We start from the raw sequence: 12,129 nt of genomic DNA, 5'->3' as shown, positions 1-12,129 counted from the left end.
ATGCCAAATGAATATTATGTATTTTTGGCCACAGACCCCTGCATCACAAAATATGTTGAGGCAGGGACGCCACAAGCATGTGTGTTTGATATAGGCTATATTATGTCATACACACACACATATATATATATATATATATATATATATATATATATATATATATATATATATATATACCGTATATATATATATATACCGTATATATATATATATATATATATATATATATATATATATATATATATATATATATATATATATATATATATATATATATATATATATATATATATATATATATATATATATATATATATATATATATATATATATATATATACGGAGTATCTCCCCCGGACCAAGGAGATGTCTCTTTGGTCTAGTGGTTAAGATATTGGACTTTCGCGTGGGAGACCCGGGTACGAACCCGGGTGGGGAGGTTCGGATCACCTCCGTTACATTGGTGCTGTGACCCGGATTTGGGCTTCCCCGTAGGAGGAGGTCAAAGGGGGGTGAGTGTGACGGAGAGAGTCGCAGCCCCAGCCTTGAAGCCTCAGAAGTCTAGTATCTCCCCCGGACCAAGGAGATGTCTCTTTGGTCTAGTGGTTAAGATATTGGACTTTCGCGTGGGAGACCCGGATACGAACCCGGGTGGGGAGGTTCGGAGCACCTCCGTTACATATATATATATATATATATTTATATAGGCCAACATTTTAATATATTTTCTTCTTGACTTTTATGCAATGTGTCACTTTGAGATTTGTGTCAAATATCGTGTTACAAATAACCACAGACCCATCCACTCTCTGAGTGGACTTCACGCTTCAGTCTCATAATCAGGCCACTACTCTCATGTTCTTAGACACAAGGCAAGAAATGGCCAAAAACTGCCCCTTTTGTCCATTCCCCATTGCCACCTATCTCCTTCTTTGTGTCAGTTCTCGTCTTCTTATATTAACCTTAAACTTCCACAAGCACGATCTATCTGTTTGTCTTCACTTTGATCACCTCACCTTACCCCAGGAGGACCTGCACAGACATATTGTTGCTGTCGGGAAGAAACCTCCGATGTCCATATTTTAAGTATGGGTTTTTTCATAAATTAATGAGAAGGAAAATCCAGACCCAGGCTTCAGCCAAAGCCTGCCGGTGGATGAACTTAGAAAGCAGTAAACTTATGATGTGACAAAATGATGTTCTGTTACGTAATATTGTATTTATGTTTTGCAATGTCTAAAAAATGTAAAATAAATGTTTTGGGTAAATTGTTCATTCTTCAAGAGTGTTTTCTTAAATAATATTATTTTCTCCCCAGACAGTATCGACAATTAAGCTTGTAAAAAAGAAAAAGAAGAGGGGAAAATATTTACATAATATGGTCAAACATATTTTAGCTAATCTGACCGAAGGTAAATTTAAAACTAATCAACCAAATGCGAGAGTGCTTTACTGTACTTCATAGAGGCATGATATCTCACCTTCTCTCTGCTAATTGGTTGAAGGTTCTATCATCTTTAACCAAATGGACCCCAGCGTAAGCGTTTGTATCATAGGTTTGTATTCAGATCATGTCAGTGAAAATAACCTGGGGACTGGGGAACAACGGCCAACCATTAAGACCTGAGGCCGATTCTAGAAATGACTTCCAAATCAGTAGTTGTCAAAACCTTTCCAGCTGTGAGCTTGTATTTTTGTAAACCTCTTTTCTAAATAGCTTACCATAATGGAAACGAGTCCCCAGGACTTTTTCGTGTTATCTTTTTAGCTCAAATGTCTGACTGTACTTTGTGCTGACTATATTTCTGTCTAATAAAGTATTCAATCGATACATCCTAAGTGTTTTCTTAAAAACTCGTTGATAGCTAAAATCTAAAATAGTCATGACATGTTTATATCAATATCAGGGGTTTTCAACAGGGGGTCCGGGACCCCTAGAGGGTCCTCAGAGTTACTACAGGGGGTCCTCCAAATCTTTGTGTGATAGAAACCTTTTTTTCTCCTCGGACCAATTGAACCCTAGCATCCAAATTCTGAGAACTTTAGCCAAAAATAGACGATCTACAAGCTCACAACGCCTCGCAGCACGAGGCGTTGTGAGCTTGTAGATCAGCTATTTTCGGCAAAGAGCTTTGGTGTAGAGGGGAAAAAGAGTAGACTAAGTACAGAGTGAAAGGTCAAGTTTTTTAAGTATTGACGGTTCAAGTGTTAAATAACACAAATTGAGATGATTCCAAAATACACTGATGATTGTGCTGTCAAACGATGAAACTATATGGAATCTATTAACAGATTGTGGGGGTCGCTGCTTCATCTCTCTCTCAACTAAGGGGTCCTTGGCCTGAAAACATTGAAGACCCCTGTCTTATATGGTTATTTGGCAAGAGAGATGTCGCCGCCACACAGTACTCTCCATGACCTTATCCACTCGGACTCTGAAGTTAAAACTTGTTACACAATTCTGAAGTGGGCATGGTGCCTGGAGGTCGTGAAGATTTTATGGAGTAACGGGCCTCCCAAAAATAATGATCAAAGGAGCACTCTTGAACAAATTCCCCAGACAGGCCTCTTTGATGTTCAACCTGAGGATAACCTCACACCAAAATAACCAGTCAAAATCTATTGCTTACACTGCTCTTCTAGGAAGATGAACTCTTCCCTCATTCTCCCCCCAACCAGTTCATCTCTTAAAGCAGTGTTTCTTAAACATTCAAAATTCAAGGTCTCCCCTTAACTCCGACAAATGAAACCAAATGAACCCGTTAGGACACTGTCCATTGGTACACCACCATTTGTACACTGTCAGAGTTACAGGCTTCTATGGGTCAATGTAGACCCCCTAATGGAACCTCACTTAAAGAAGTGTTTCTCAAACTTTCAAATTTCAAGACTTCCCTCGCCAGCAAAGCGCGCAAGTACTGCGTTCAGCTGCGTATATATAGGTAGGCTGGTTGGTATGTAGGTAGGTAGCTGCGTGTGTTTAAGCCTGTAGCTCAATCAGGGACCAGCATTTCTGTCGTGATCATTAACAGCCAATGAGGGACCAGCATACCTGGTGATGCCAGTGGTGATGTCACTGGCATCGACAGTGGTGATGCCAGTGGTGAGTGCGCTCTGCTGGCGTAAGATGGCCTCTATACAGAGAGGAGGTGAGAGCACAATAGTTTCAACATCATGTCAGAATGACATTTTCCTTCTTTCTTAACGACAAAAAGAGAGTAGTAGTAGTAGATAATATTAGGTAGGCATGTCAGTATACCAGGGGTCATCAATCTTTTTTAAATGAAGTGCCATGTTTTTATTTTAGATAGTCAGTGTGCCGTGCCATTGTCAACATAAATTTGAATGACACCTCATCAAAAATCATTGTCAGGATATTGCTATAATGATCATTAGACTCAAGCAATAACCCACCTATCTCCCTGACTCCCTCCTCAGTCAGAGTTCAGGGTTTTAATGAAAGTAGAATTATGTGCAGGATGTAATTTGTGCACATTATAGGTGACTTAATTTTAATGTAATTGACCCGTTTAAAACAACATTTGATTTTAAAATAAAAATCCTCTCTCTCACACTTCTGCCAGTGTGCAAGTGATCACCCTCTCCTGTGCCAATGTTGGCACTCTCAGCCTAACCCTGATGTATGTCGTTTGGCCTATGCCATGAAAAGGAGTGATAGGCATAAGTATAGTGCTATCCATTCTACTGAAACGTGTATCAATTATAATCAACATATAATATTGTATAGTATATACTTGTCTTCATTCCGTGGCTCCATTCCATCAAACAATGTTACTCTTTTAACACATCATTATCAATTTGAATTATTGATGCCTTTCAATTAACGGATTTGGCCTTGAGACAGACAAACACACACACGCACACGCACAGTCACGAACTCTATAAAAATAGACAACTTTAAAAAGATGTATATTTTACATTGTCTGACATTCTGTGTTGTCCAATCAGTGGACAGAATATGCTGGTCTGGACACAAACACCTTTAGACAGACAGGATGTACATGAACACAAAACATGCATGTTTTGTGTTAGATAGATGTTAGATAGATGTTCAACAGACATAAACCATGGTTTATGTCTGTTGAACATCTATTTTTGACCATTTAATGTATCTGAACATCTCAAGGCACATTTTAAACTTACTTTAAACCACACCAGAAAAACGACAGCAGATAACATTAAATACATCATTCACAGCCACTCTGTTCAGAAGCAGGACATTCAGTCTTATCAAACCACATGTTGGAACTCCCAGGTCCTTGAATTTATTTAGAGTCCAGCATGTACCGACTTTCCACGGGGTAAGAATATTACGTTTCCAGTATTTTACAGTAGACTGGGGGTCCCTGCCTAGGATAAACATTGTATCAAATCTGTGGTCTGATGCATATCAAAATGAGGGTCCTTTCTAATTCAAAGGTTTGAGAATGACTGGTGTAGAATATGTACAGTATATTATGTGGAATATGTAGATGATGACATCACTGCTGTGGAGTAAAAGTTTCTTTTTTTCTTTTTTTCTTTTAGGGGGTCCCTTGAACTAAATATTTTGAGATGAGAAACATAGGTTTTTCAAAAAACCTTAGAAGGATTTGAAATTTTCAAAGACTTGCACACATTTCACGATAGAATTAGTGCTCGTAGGGTGGCACTCGGTGTGATGTGATGTCAGAAGAGTGACAGACAGACAGACATGAGCTGGAGGTTTTCATAATAAGTAGCGACCTACGGTCGCAATAAAAGTTATAAAAGCGTTACAAAGTGCATCACACAGCATTAAAAACATAAAAACAAAACATATAAACACAAAGCAGACTATTTGAGCAGTAAAAGCAAGTCTATAAAATGTGTCTGCATTACAGTGAGTAACCTACACAACAGGTGTTAATATAATATAATAACGCTCTAGAGTTATATAGAGGAGTTGTTGATATCACAGAAAATATCCCTCTGTCTATAACAGACTATGCTTCTTAGAGCACTGGACAGGGTGTCATAGTGTAGGGACAATACCTTTAGCTACAATACAGCTAAGAGTGTGTGTAAAATACATTACTGTATATACACACACACGCACATCACACAACAGCAACAACAGCTGATAATATATTCACACCCACTCTTTTCAGAGTCAGGAGGACAGCCATCCTGACCTTGCCAGAACTTATCAAACCACATGTTGGAGTTCTCACCATCTTTCCACTGGGTACAATGACGTGTACAGTGTAGGTTTATGAGGAGGGAGAGAATAAAAGGTGGCAGCTCCATAGCTTCAGTGACTCAGCTTCAGGATGAAGGGCTGTGAGGTTTTGCTGGTGTTACTGTTCTGTCTGTCTGGGACCGAGTCTCAGGGACAGAATGGACTGGTCAATGAGAGACAGAGCAATGATGAACCAGTTGTCCTCTTACAACCTGACCTCTGGCAGGAGCTGAAAGAGCTTAGAGACATGGCGGTGGTGCAGCAAGAGAAGATGAGGACCATGGAGGCCAGGGTGGCAGACAGCGAGGAAGAAGTCAATAAGCAGGGGATGTTAATGGCAGGTAAGCATGATCATAATGAAGCTTGAAGAGGTTTACAGGCTGAAAGTGTTTCATAGTTTAACATAACACCTCTCTGGGATATTTGTCAGTAATGGCTGCCAAATTGAGTGCAAGTGAAAGCCACGTGAAAGACCTGCAAACCAGACTCACCATCAGCGAAAGCCATGTTGAAGACCTCAGAACCAGACTCAGTGCCGGTGAGGCTCATGTCAAAGACTTGAAGGAAGAAAGTGAAGGTAATTTGAACAGGATGGTGTTCAGTGAATAAGTACAAGCTGATCTCAGAGAATAGCTTTTTTTTGTAATATACTGTGTTGATCCATATAAACCACACGAGAAAGCTTAAAGGCTCAACACTGAAACTGCATGAGTATATTGCATGATTGACTTAATGCTAATGTTGTTCTGATTTCAGCTCATCTTGCACAGCTGTCTACCATAGAAACCAGGCTGACTGCTGCTGAAAGCCAAGTGAAGGAACTGTGGAGTAAGTATGTTTATATATAATAATATACTACTAGTAAGACGCCTGAGGGCGACATGTGACCGAGGTCGCGCCAATTCTTGGCCATCTGGCCAGTGATGTATCATGTATATCGGACCGGTTACCCATATATGGAGACCCCTGGTACCTATAATGAGATCCATGTACTACATCCCTTTCATGCCCCTATATGGGCTGTCTTCCATATATGGGCATTCCCATATGAAGTCCTGTTAGATATGGGCTTAATATTGATGACACCAGGGATCTCCATATATGGGCATAAAAGGGATTCTGTTAGAGTGGTTCCCATGATATCACAACATACAATCCCTTTTATGCCCATACATGGAGATCCCTATCTGAACCAGCCACACAGATATGGGCCATGTCTTGGCCACCTGGCCAGTGATGTACAGTATATCGATGATCAGGGATCTTCATATATGGGCATAAAAGGGATCAATCAGTATGTCAGTCAGTCAGTCAGTCTATCTGTCCGTCATGTCACACTTTTCCCCTACTCATTTCTTCGCCACCTATCCATGACAAACTTTGCCCACACACTCCTTGGCAAACCACAACCTTATTTCTCACATGCCACTCTTCTAGCGCCACCATGAGGCAGATTCTTGCAAAACACATTATTGGACAGATTTTGCCCTCAAATCATGCAAAGCGGTACACATTATGTCTACAGTCATGTCATCAACATGGATCTGTCCCATTTAGCGCCACCATTAGGCCGATTTTTAAAGGGATCCCTGGCTAATATGACAAATATGCCTTAAAACATTATAATCGTACTCTATAACTACAATCTAAAATTAAAAACAATTTAATTATTGTATTTCTTCTAGAAATAGCTAATCTTTCACTCAATAGGGGAAATGCCTGTCGCAAGTTGATGATGTCATAAATGTCAAGTGTAATCTATCCCTATGGAATTCATGGCGTGCATGTGCAAATAAAAACAAACGTAATACTTCCTATGGTTAATATGAGCATCAAATCAATATTTCAAATGTGTTTTTGCACATGCATTCCATAGATCACACATAACATTTATGACATCATCAGCTTGCGACAGACATTTCTCCTATTGAGTGAAAGATTAGCTATTTCTTAGAAGAAATAAAATATTTAAGGTGTTTTTAAGTTTACATTGTTGTTATAGAGGACAATTATAATGTTTTAAGGCATATTTGTCATATTAGCCAAGGATCCTTTTAAAAACACATTTTTGGACACCGCTCCTACAGATTTTAGCCTAAAATCACGCAAAGCGGTACACAGTATCTCTAAAGTCATGTCATCAACATGGATCTGTCCCATTTCCCATATTCCCTCCTGATTGCCTACCATTGCCTTCTAAAGTTTGTGTACGCGACCTGATGGTCGCTTATCTCCCGATTAGGGAGTCTTACTGGTATTATTGAGACTCATGCAGAGACAGAGCTCCTCTGTTCTTATCAGCTGTCACCCATTACTGTACCTTACCAGGTGGACTCTATACACTCCTAATTGTGTCACATGACCTCTAGGCCTACCTGTGCCATACAATGACGCTCTATGAACCAACAGATGGCACTGAATTACTCCATACAAATACACACTGAGTTTGAAATTACAATGGGTTTGTATAGGAAGGTGTGTGTCTGATCCAATGAATATCAAATATTATGGAGGGTATAGTGGAGAAGAGATCCAGTAGAACTAAAAGACAAGTCGTTTTATGTTAGTCTGAAAGTTTTAATACTTTGTCTTGTTAGGTGGATGTAAGCTGCTCTCTGCTTTGGCTTACTAGTTTAATATTATACAGTTTAAAATTATCAATAATTTGATCGTGTTCCTGTGTTGACAGACAAACCAAAGGTGGCCTTCTCTGCTGGTTTGACAAATTCTGTACAAGTTGGACCATTTGATTGTACCACCACTCTGGTCTACACGAAGGTCTTCAGTAACGTTGGCAACGCATACAATCCATCTACAGGTACAGTAGGTGGTGGTTAAACCATGTTAATTAACTTTACATATCTATCTATCTGTCTGTCTGTCTGTCTGTCTGTCTGTCTGTCTGTCTGTCTGTCTGTCTGTCTGTCTATCCATCCATCCATCCATCCATCCATCCATCCATCCATCCATCCATCCATCCATCCATCCTTCCTTCCTTCCTTCCTTCCTTCCTTTCTTTCTTTCTTTCTTTCTTTCTTTCTTTCTTCCTTTCTTTCGATTTATTTATTTTAACAATACTACAATAATGGTAGCTTGGTTTATTTACACCGTTTTATGTGTGTGTGTGTGTGTGTGTGTGTGTGTGTGTGTGTGTGTGTGTGTGTGTGTGTGTGTGTGTGTGTGCGCGCGTGCGTGCGTGCGTTTGTGCGCGCGTGTGTGTGTGTGTGCGTGTGTGTTTTTCTTTCATACTGTAGGTGTCTTTTCAGCACCCGTGAAAGGAGTCTATCACTTCACATTTGTTGCATTTAGCAAGTGGGCATCAGAGTATTTGTGTATCCACATGTATAAGAATGAGCAGAGTATCTTATATAACTGTGTATACAATAAAATATATCAAGAACAGCTATCTAATGGAATGATGATAGTGCTGGAGGAGGGGGACAGAGTCTACATGCGTTTAGGTAAAGGGATCAGGCTCTTTGATGACGGAAACAACCACACTATGTTCAATGGTGTTCTGGTCTATTCTATGTAACACTGCTACTGGTACCATTAAGTGTTCTGGTCTAGTTTATGTAACAATGCTTGTACTAGATTTTAATGAATTTAGTACAAACTTTACAAAGGACCCCAATGCAAACAAGTCATTGCGCTTTCTTGCTTAAATCCTTTTAGTAGACCTTGTATCTGAACTCACTGTCCTGTGCTTTTCCTATGCATACTTCTAGTATTCAATCAATCAATCAATCAATCAATCAATCAATCAATCAATCAACCAACCAACCAACGAACCAACCAACCAATCAATCAATCAATCAATCAATCAATAGCTACTGGATTCATTACTTTATAGAGTGTTCTGATCTATGCTATGTAACACTGCTTGTACTACATTTTTATGAACAGAGTACAAAAGGACCCCAATGCAAACAAGCCACAAGCCTTCTGGTGGTTTAAATCCTTTTAGTAGACCTCTGAACTGTACTGTACTTTTCCTATGCAAACTTCTAATAAAGTATTCAATCAATCAAAACCTACTGGAACCATTACTTTATAGAGTGTTCTGGACTATTCCATATACTGTAACATTGCTACTGGTACCATTACTTTAAAAGCAGTGGTTCTCAAAGTGGGGTCCGGGGACCCTGAGGTGGGTCCTTGAAGAGTTTAGACTTTCCAGGGGTTTCTCAGCAAAATGAGGAACATTTAACCCTTGTTGATCTAATCGAAAATAGCTGATCTACATGCACTATTTTTGCTTAAAATATTTTTTGAAAGATATTGGACAAATCTTTATACATTTTACATCCATTTGACACACACATGTTTTATTAAATCGATAAACCGTGATATTATCAAATCAAATATGAAAAACAAAACAAGACAGTCTTCCCAAAAGAAATGCATGTATTTCATTTCGTCTGACATCTGACGGAGGTAGGACATATCAAAACAGGGATGGACCCTTCCTCCTATTCCCCCCAGCATATTCAACCCTGGTGGTGACTGTACGGTAGCCCATATATAGAATTTTATAGAACTGGCCTATAGCAGGTGTGGCATGCTACACATTTTACATTGTGTCCTGAATGACGTGCAGCACTAATGAAGTGGAGGACGATCAGCTAAATCTAAAACGTGTGGCCAGTAAACATGCAGCATGTGTGGATCATGTGTGCATGAGTGCACCTATGGCTATGCAGGCGTGTGTGCATGGTAACATGCTCTCAGTGTTGACTTCGGGGGATTTAAGTGTTTTAAGTCTTTGAGCCTTTAATTGAGTAAGGGCAATCCACGTGAGAGGACCTCTCTCTCCCTCCCTCCCTCTCTCTGCCTCTCTCTCTTTCTTCTCACACACACTTTATGTGCTGTAGAGGCCACCATATACTGTACGTTTAACAAGTGGACCAGGACCGCCACAACAGCCACACAGTTCCTATGAGGTGATAGGTGAACCAGGGGTGCCTGCCGGACGACCCCCGGAAGCAACAAGCCACACCAGCCTGCATGCTGACCCTGTATGGCCCAAGATGCAACAGAACATCGCTCTATCCTCGGCAACACGGCTCGCTTCTTGACGCCATCCGCTTTTCTCCTCCGTCATTTCAACTGCAAAACACAGTTCATTTCCTACCTGTTGCTGTGTGTTGCTAAGATGCCCTTCGTTCCGCCCGTGTCGATCGCACGCTCGCGTTCTTCCCCCGTGTCTGGAGGGCTGACGGGGAAAGTGAGACCTGTGATGAGCTACAACGCATCGGCGACCGTCCCCTTGGCCAGGACCAAGGCCCCGGCGGAAGCCAAGGGCAGTTCGGTGGCGGAGAGGCTGGCGTCGAACCTGAAGCACCTGGGGAAGAAGAGCCAGCCCAGGAGCCGCTTGCCGACTGCCAAGGCGATGTCGGGGTCGGGGTTGAACTCTAAGTGCAAGGGTCACTGGCTGTCCTCGCCAAAGAGGCTTTCAGGTGAGTCTATTTCTAAGACACCTCAGTGCAGCCCCGGCAGACTGGACTCGGCCCTCGTCAAGGGCGGACCCCATGAGGTGAAGGTCAAAGCCAGGCACCGGGAGAAGGAGGAGGAGGGGGCCCGCTTTACACTGACTCTCACTCCAGAGGCCGTTCTGCTGCTCCAGCGGCGAAGCAACGAGAGACAGCGATGCGTGGCAGCCAGGAGCGCCATCGCTGGTGGAGCCGAGGTAGCCAGTGGCAACGCGGATCATGCCCGGCGCAGGCGGGAAAGTGGCTCCAATAAGCGGCATCAACCGGCGGCGAGACACACTGGCACGCTGGGCAGCAGAGCTGCCCTGAGAAACGGCCACGACAGCAGCGACGTCCTCGTCGCACCGGGAGACGTCAGCTCACTGGTGAAGATCTCGCTCCTCAACGAGCGGCACAAGTACGATGACGTGGAGTATGAGGAAGAGGAGGAGGACTGTGGCGTCGACGAGCGCGTGGTGCTGAAGTGCACCGAGTGGCTCCGTGGGTTGGAAAACGCCCCGGTGACCGTGGGCAGCACCAGCTTCCAGAACGTTGGAACTAGTTTGAAAAGCTTCTGAAGGTCAAAATGAAAAGTTGATGAGGCGCGTAGCATTGTTCCGATGTGTCATTAGTCCGAGCTAGGTCCCATTAGTCCGAGGCTGGTGAATTCTAACATGCTGAGTCTGACACTGGTGAATGCTAACACTAACCCTAAACCCTAAGCTAAACCTAACCCTAACCTTACTCGGACTAATGGGACCTCAGACTATCGAGATTTTCCCAAGTTGATCGGGATGTGAGTTTCGCTCTGGAAGTCTGGACAGGTGGCAATTCATGTGTCCTGTAAAGTGTGACATTCACATGGCTTTCTTTTGTACAAGGACATGGCTGTATTTTTAACAAACTAAGACATGGTATGAAAACCCTTACGGGCCTTTCGAATCCATTTGTACACTCTCAGAGTGACTTTGTATGCCGATTGGTACGAGTCATCTACTGTAGGCTATAGTGTACTGTATATACCACATGCTTTCAAAGTGGAGGACATGCCTGGGAGCACCAGGGGGGAGCAATTGGAAAAGATAGAAAAATGGGCGGAAAACATTACATTTACTTGGAATACAATTCAAAAGCTTGTTGTACCATTTCATCCGCTTTTAACTTGGCATCACTACTGTATTTTGGAAATGTTCAAACATCCAAGATTTCTCATTTTTCTCAGTTGTATCTACCCTACGGAGTACGGGAGTGGCTGTACTCCCCTGCCTTCATGATTTAAAATCACACCCGTGTGAAGTGGAGCTGTGTGTGTGTGTGTGTGTGTGTGTGTGTGTGTGTGTGTGTGTGTGTGTGTGTGTGTGTGTGTGTGTGTGTGTGTGTGTGTGTGGATCATGTGTACCGATTTTTGTGACATTTGAAGAAAATATGTAGGAAAAG

The 12,129-nt window shown here is 41.9% G+C and overlaps 1 protein-coding gene across 1 annotated transcript; it reads left to right on the top strand.

The window, feature by feature from the left end:
• Positions 1-10,241: 10,241 nt before the first annotated feature.
• Positions 10,242-11,270, top strand: LOC308282125 (proline-rich protein 18-like; the record flags this gene model as incomplete). The annotated part of the gene is made up of 1 exon (XM_080722469.1): positions 10,242-11,270. The coding sequence occupies one exon, from the start codon at positions 10,242-10,244 to the stop codon at positions 11,268-11,270; it is 1,029 nt and encodes a 342-aa protein (XP_080578595.1).
• Positions 11,271-12,129: the final 859 nt, after the last annotated feature.

Source organism: Nannobrachium achirus, assembly GCF_963921795.1.
Source record: "Nannobrachium achirus genome assembly, chromosome: 3".
NCBI classification, from domain to species: domain Eukaryota; kingdom Metazoa; phylum Chordata; class Actinopteri; order Myctophiformes; family Myctophidae; genus Nannobrachium; species Nannobrachium achirus.
The sequence above is the reverse complement of the archived record's forward strand: the minus strand, read 5'-3'. Positions and strand labels throughout refer to the sequence as shown.